General features: G+C 39.8%; 1 protein-coding gene across 1 annotated transcript in view; it reads left to right on the top strand.

Annotated features, from left to right (window-relative positions):
• Window positions 1-7,923, top strand: part of ankle1 (ankyrin repeat and LEM domain containing 1) — a 17,210-nt gene that overhangs the window by 3,865 nt on the left and 5,422 nt on the right. Inside the window, exons 2-6 of the mRNA XM_015373091.1 lie at window positions 2,066-2,218; window positions 2,333-2,438; window positions 3,556-3,685; window positions 4,053-6,386; window positions 6,497-6,665. Coding sequence (XP_015228577.1) covers window positions 2,066-2,218; window positions 2,333-2,438; window positions 3,556-3,685; window positions 4,053-6,386; window positions 6,497-6,665 — 2,892 coding nt within the window. The remainder of the gene's footprint in view (window positions 1-2,065; window positions 2,219-2,332; window positions 2,439-3,555; window positions 3,686-4,052; window positions 6,387-6,496; window positions 6,666-7,923) is intronic.

Here is a 7,923-nt window from a genome sequence, read left to right as displayed (position 1 = left end):
GCGAAACTGGAAAATACGGACTGAATTTTTTTTAGAAACTGGATCGGCATTTTTACATGCTTTGCCGATGCGCATTTTTTTGCCAATATCGGCGTCCGATCCGATACGTGGATCGGATCGGGACAAGCCTAATTTATTTTGTGTCAGTGTTTTTTGTAATACAAATTTTGAACCTTGCAACGTCTATTGTCAATCCCTTCCCACTTTACTGTCAGTGACTTCAGCTGCTGGTATGTCTTCAGTATCCTCACTGTTACTCTCCACCTTTTCATCCTTTACATCATCTGACTTTCCCTTTCCATGGATTTTCTTTGCTTGCTTTATCTAAAATGAAAAAATTTTATTTCATAAGATAAGACAAGATTGATACATGAGCTGCACGATATATTGAAAAACTTTCATCATTGTGATATTGGCAGGTGTGATATGCATTAATAAAAAGATACGTGATACTTTCTAATTATTTAACGTATAAGAAAGGCATTTTCTTACATGCACACCTTGACCAATCTGCTGCGACCTTAAATAGCTAGTGAAGCAAAGCCCTTCAGTATTGGTGCACGTCACCCTTTGCCTCAATGGTACAGTTTACAACAACAACCAGCATGTCGGGGGATGAAGACATCAATGAAGATGAAAGCAGAATGCAACTGTTTCCTAAGACAATGCACCTCTGGAATTGGGACTGCTTCGGTTTTGCAGCACAGGACGAATTATAGACACAAGTTATATGCAAGTCATGCCGAAAAAAAGTTGCTAAGTCTAGGGGAAACAAAACAAATCTCCACAGCCACCTTCAACACAACCACAAGGAACCTAATGCTTGATATAAAACTCCACAGTCAAATCCGGTAAAGTAAATTTGCAAACAAGAATTAGAGAAAGTTTCGTATCTGTTTCTCCTTATGAAAAGACTTTGGAGCGACACAAAGCATTACCTGCAACCATTAGGTGATATATAGCGAAGTGCACACGCTTAGTTAACGTGGTGTGTTAATAGGGCTTTTTGGATGTGGCTTCAAAGTTACATCTTTTATTTTTCATTTTCAGTTCTCAAATTATTTTTCATACTTTTTTTAATGGAAATATTAGTATTTTTGCTCAATAGCTTCCAGGTCATGTGATCAATTGACTCAAAATCAGTGTCGGATATTCGTGTTCCATTGTCTTCAAAAGTTAAGTTTTTTTATTTTTCCATTTCAGTTCTTGAATTATTTTTAATTGATTCTTATTATGGAAATGTTAGCATTTTTGCTTAATAGCGTCCAGGTAATGAGTTCAAAATTTGTGTTGGATCATCGTTCTCCATCGGCTTCAAGAGATACACCTTTTATTTTTGCATTTCTAGACTCTTAATAGTTTTTAAATAAAATATGTGTAAATATTAACATTTTGGCTTAATAGTTTCCAGGTTTTGTGACTGACTGACACAAAATCTATAAGGGATCATGGTACTGTACTGGTTTCATGAGATACACCTTTTTAGTCTTGCATATCAAATCTCTAGATATTTATCAGTTTTTGTATGTGGGATAAATATTAACATTGTAGCTTGGTAGCTTCTCAGGTTCAAAATCTAGGCCTACACGTTTATTTTGAAAATAAGAAGTCTGTACATGCTGTAGCCGTTTTCTCATCGTTTTTCTACTGTAAGGTCTCTAATATGAGATACAGGAAGAGGTATAACCAGAGCAAATGTTTGTCGAATATCCAACTTCAAGAATATAATATAATTAAACTTTATTGTCATCACGCTGTCACAAGTACAAAGCAACCAAAAAACTCTCTGCATTTAACCCATACCCTTGGGGAGCATTGGGCTGCCATTGTGTGGCACCTGGGGAGCAGTCTAAGGGTTAAGGGTCTTGCTCAGGGACCCAGAGTGGCAGTCTGTGGGATTGGGGCTTGAACTCAGAACCTCTGGGACCCAAGTGCAATGCCCTAATCACTGTGGTCAGCTTTGCATACATTTTTCTTGGATAAATAGTGTTTAAGATTGTTATTATTATTTGTAAGGTGTATAAAACATTTTTACCAGGGTGTCACATGTCTTGATTCATTGCAGAAATGTGCAGCTGTTCCTTTCCAAGGGTGCAAGCCCTAACCTGGTGGGCAGTGAAGGTGTGGCTGCAATACACTTGGCAGTTGGTAACGAGACAGAAAAGAATATACGCTGCTTGAAAATGCTGCTGCAGCATGGAGCCGATCCCAACATAAGGTATAGTTTTATACATTGGAATCAAAAAAATTTTCAAAAAGCAGTTGAATTAAGCTGCTTAAAAAACATATTCTACACCAGTTTAAACTGATTTTGTATTGTTTTCTCTATTAGGTCTTCTGAAGGTCTGACTCCTCTTCATGTTGCTGCTCTTTGGGGATGTTATCAAAATCTCAAGGTGCTGTTGATGAATGGAGGGAACCCAAACGTAAAAGATGATGTAAGTCATAATAGTTGAACAGCTTGTTCTCAGCTGATTTAGTATTGTAGTATCTGGGTCAAGTTTATACCTGGATTTGCACTGTAGAATACTGAAAGTGGCTTTTCAGAGACTACTTGTGAGTAAAAGTCGATTTACTTTGTATGCCAGCAGCAATCAGGACATAATTCATTTCTTAGTTTGTTTATATCTCATTTATTCAATAAAAATGGAAATCTTGAGGAACGTTAAGAAATTGGTCCAAGTTATATCCAGTTTTATAAAACCCTGTTCACCTCAGAATCAAGTGTATTCATGACTGAATGATTTAATTGTATAGTCTGTTCAGATCAACCTCTGGCAGCATCCATCCATCCATCAATCCATCCATCCATCCATCCATCCATGAGTAGGACAGAACAGTGAGGAGAATAGGGCGGCAACTCATGGTTATTTTACCAATTGAGTCATGTTTTTATTATTTTTTTAACTAATCGATTAATAATCAGATAGCAGAAGGTGCCTTAAACCAGGTGGTGCTAAAACTATGTTACTTAAAATAGACTGGTTAGAGCATATTCACGGACAAAACGTTTTTAAAATCTAAATGCAAAGTGTTTACATATTTTTATTTTACAATTTTTGCATAATTGCTCCAAGTGGATTAATCGTGTGTTAGAGACGGTTATTTCAATTGTCAATTAATCCCGGTTAATCAGATACATTAATTGAATACATTTTTTTTTGTCTTAAAGCACATAGAGTACACAGAATGACCTCTGTAATGCAGTTATAAAGCATTAATATCTTCTGATACACACTAAAACTGTTAAGAAATGATAAAGAAAATAGAGAAGAAAACTTAAGGCAGCTTATCTGACTGCTTTCCTGCTGACTTAGTGTATAAAACAGTTTACTGACTGCAACAAGCAACAAGAGGCCTCTTAATTTGTTCAGCATCCTCCATCTGCCAAGACAACACAGTTTAAATGTTATCATGTTACAAAAATATCAGTTTTGAGAAAAATAAAATAGAAACAAGTTACTTTAACCCGTTCATGCTCAGGCTCTTGTTGTTTTAGAAGATCTATTATTGTTCAGCTTCAATTTATTTATTTATTTGTTTTTGTACGTACAGGAAGGGAACACACCAGCGAAGCTAGCAGAGCAACACGACAACAAGAAATGTGCCTCTCTTCTTCAAGAATACCAGTTCAGCTCAGCTGAGGCAGACGACCACTTTCCTCGGTTTCAGTACTGTAAGAAATGTAAGGAAGTTTTCTTAAAAAATGTTTTGGGCTCAAATATTCGATTTTTCCAATCTGGAGAAACTATAGTATATCAGTAATAATAGAAATAAACACAAATGTCATCAGGTGTTTTTTCAAAGTCATAAATTACTTTTTGTTTTTATATTTCTATTTCCTTTTCACAATCTGACGGCTAAAAACAGGCAAACAATATTTCAGTGTTTGCTTATTCTGACCAACTTTAAACAAATCAAATTGTTTAAGGTTGCAAAAAAATTAATCAAGTATATTCCATTAAATATATTGGCATTAGATAAAAACTGCAAAATGTATAAAGAGCAAATCTTTACAGATAATCTGTGTTTCTTTCTTTTTTTTGTCAAAGCTGTGTACTCAGACCAGGCTGACACGTCCAGCTACCCTGAATCAGACTACAGCTTCAGTTCCCGCTCTTCCATGATAAGTGATTTTGGTGAAGGCCTGTTCAGCAGCACAAGGTTTTCCTCCGCATTGAACTCGTCTAACATAGACAGAAGACCAAGTTGCTTTGGAGTATCATTTAATGGACCTTCTGTTCTGTCAAGCACTCGCATTTCTGCAGCAGGCCCTGCAGGTGACGTGGCAGCTCCAAAAGAGGATGCTTTCTGTTTAATTGATGCATCGATGACCAAAGATGACGAAAAGGCAGCTTGTATTAATGGTGTGGCGTCTCCTTCCAGCAGCAATGCTCCTCATGAGTATTTTTCCAAACGAGCGAGTCGAAAGAGTGTTTGCTTCAGAAATGTAGATGAATATTTTCCTGTATTTAGCCCAGAAACCCCTAAGCAAGGCATTGCCACTGAAATCGACGAGTCCACGGACACTTTACCCTTTGACATGTCTGAATACACAGACTTCCTAAATTCGGATCGCTTAGCCACGGTTTTACCAGAGCAGGGGATCGACGTCACATCACCGGACCATGTGTTTGTCTTCAGTAGAACTAGCAGTGATAAAACTCCTGAGGACTTGGAGAAAACGGTAATAAGCCACTGTGATCTCAAACTGAATGATGATGAACCAGAGGGGCAGGATAACACAGAACATCAGGAGAGTCCTTCTAAACGAAAAGAGCAGACGCATGCAGGCAGCAGCAGCGGGACTAGTAGCAGTCAGTACAGTAGCTGTGAGAGTGACCATTACACCAGCTGTCTGGATGCTCCTTTACACCCAAAACATCCTGTATTCCCTCCTGTGGAGGTGACTGAATCCCACAAAACAACTGAACACAATTTCCCTGACTCTAATAATGAACTTGAAAAGGGAGACAGAGATATTCTTGGTGTTCAAACAGAACACAAGATGGACTCAAACCCTGAAGCTGAAGACCCTTTGTCAGGTTTGATTGATAAACTGACATTGTCTGTTGATAAATGTACAGAAAAGGAAGCTTCTAGTGGTTCTTTAAGCACTGTGAGAAAACCAGACGTGGTTATGCAAGATGGTGAGGCATCTCAAGAAAACAGCGGACTTGGTTTCACTCCGAGTCCTTTTGTCACTGGAAGAACACGTTCTAGATTGAGCCGCTGTTCAATGAGAACAAGCAGAACCCCTGAGAGCCTCTTAATAACCTCTGCTTTATTTGAGGAAACGCTACCCACACCAGTTCGGATGTTCCGCAACACTCCCAGGTCTCAGGGTAGCGGACACCGTTTCAACTCCAAAACACCTACTTATACGTCAGACTCTTCAGAGACAGGCGGCGGAGGAGATTCTCTAGCCGAGGAGAGCCAGGACTCTCAATCAAGTACATTTAGAGATCCAAGCATCAGTAACAGCCAAGCTGATACTCTTATTCTACATAAGAGCACTGCTGAGGGATCACAGTCTTTAGAAGACACGGTGGTATTAGATGTCAAGAACAACTCCGACGATGAGTACGAAAGAAATTTTGCTGAGATTGTTACGGCCATAAGAGAACAGAACAGGGATTGTTCTAAAGATGGGAAACTTCTAAATGATGATCTGAGTAGTTTGCCAAAGTCCAAAGTAGAGGATCTGAAAGAGGAAGATTATTTAAATAATGATGATGTTTGGGTGACTGAAGACCACAGCTCACAGTCCGGCTCCACATCCTCTTCATCCACCTCTAGCTTATTTTCTCCAAGGAGATCTGCAGAGGACTCTGAACGTCTGCGTACTCCAGGTACAGGATACACCCCGAGGTACAGCATGAGCCGGCTATCAACCATCCATCGACCGCAGCAAACAAAGGAACTGTCTTTTCACCTCCCGATGGGCGTCCACGACCTGGATGAACCGGTGGAGTATCTCTACACTGATACAGAGCAGGGCCACAAGCTCATTGAGACGCACGTCCCGCCTACGTCAGACACCTCGCTCAGCACCAGCACAAGTACCAGCGCCTGTGATGACACAGTTCTGTACGACTGGCAATCCTTGCAAACTGAAATGAAGAGTAACAAATGGAAAGAGAACCAGTCACCTGAGATGCTGGAACAGGGAGAGGAACAGAATAAATCTGAGAGCAGCCCGTTGACAGGAACTAGAGGAATGACTGACAGGGAGCTGAGGCTGAAGTTGGTGGAACTGGGAGAGAGCCCGGGTCCCATCAGCAGCCGCACCAGGCCAACATATATGAGGAGGCTCTGCCGTCTGTTGCAGGAGGCAAACTGCAACACACAGGGTCACAAGACGCAGCCAGAAAAACCTCAGAAAGGTAATGTTTATGAAATAACATTAGGTTTTGCTAGATAAGGAAATAATTCTTGTAATGTTGCACCCCTGTCAAAGCTTTCACACATGTTTTCTCCTCTTAAATTTATCTAGATTTAGGTTATAGTCCAGAACTCTGTCGGGTCCTGAGGACTTTCCAGCTGCCCAACTGCCATGCTGATGAGCAGACTTTGTGCGAGCAGTTTGACCAGCCAGATCAAAACAGGAAGTGGAGGGAGGGAGTAATCAAGTCTAGCTTTAACTACCTGCTGCTTGATCCCAGGTACGTACGTTTTGTTTTTCATTTTGCTGCACATTTTTTCCACCTCTGGATGAAAGTTATTTTTAGAGAGCTTGAATAAAAGGGACATCTTTTTTATGGTTTTAAATGACTATTACCCCATTTACACTACCCTTGAAAAACCGATCCATGCCGAGACCGAGCTGCGTTTAACTATTTTAAACATTCTTATCTATGTGTGAAGATTCTCCTCACCACTAGTTAAAATTGAAGAAGCCTCTTGGATGAGAGGCGAAATGTCTTCTAGAAAACTTTACATCCAGTTGCCTAAACTGAACTTTTAAAGCTCATTTCTATCTAGTTTGAGCATCTGCTGCTGTCAGACCACGTCCCAACTTGCTAAATATTACATGATCACATAAAATGCAAGTTCATCATAACAGTTACTGCATTCCTAACTGTCCTTTGCAATACAAATGTTGCACATATCCGATAACGCTTGTGTAGAGTACCAATTTTGCAGCTGTGAGTATTGACCAGTACCGATATTGACCCGGCACAAAATCAGCATAAATCAGACATACTTTGATTCAATATTTTATGGTGTGGAATGATAGAAAAGGCTTGATCAAGTGATATTTCTCAGAGAGCAATAACTAACAAGTTAGTTATTGGAACAACTTAGCTATTTTCTTTATTCACCTAAGAGGCAAATACACTTTAAACAAAAGTGGATGAAAAGAAGTGTTTCTACAAGCTTTCTAATATTGGAGATTTTGGAAGCATGCTGATATATTTTTCCGTAAAAGTTCAAAAAAATTCCACTGGACTTGTTTTTCAAGATTTGAAGACGTTTCGCCACCTCTCCAGGAAGCTTTCTCACTTCAAATGTCTTATATCAGACATGGGAAATGTGGAGTCAACAAGTCATCTCCATGTCATGTATTTGTTCTACCCAGCCACTGAAGCAGGTGAGTCCAATCTTCACCGTGAATTAACCTGTGCAGATAGGACTCACCTGGTTAATTGGCTGGGTAGATTAAGGCCCCGTCCACACGAAGCCGAACCCTGGCCTAAACGCACAAATTTTTCACCAAACCAGCCTCTCATCCACACGAAGCCGGCGTTTCGGGGGTCTGTAAACAATCTTTATTTTATTTAGCCTTCAGTGGGAAGATTCTGAAACGCTGTTTTCGCGTTTCCATCTTTAAGCTCTAACCGCATTTTTTTTTTTACACGCATGCGTCATAGCGTCGCCTCTAAACACGCATGCGCGACACAGTATCACAACAACAATGGC

The sequence above is a fragment of the Cyprinodon variegatus genome, unplaced genomic scaffold (genome assembly GCF_000732505.1).
Source record: "Cyprinodon variegatus isolate N-32 unplaced genomic scaffold, C_variegatus-1.0 Scaffold80, whole genome shotgun sequence".
NCBI classification, from domain to species: domain Eukaryota; kingdom Metazoa; phylum Chordata; class Actinopteri; order Cyprinodontiformes; family Cyprinodontidae; genus Cyprinodon; species Cyprinodon variegatus.
The sequence above is the reverse complement of the archived record's forward strand: the minus strand, read 5'-3'. Positions and strand labels throughout refer to the sequence as shown.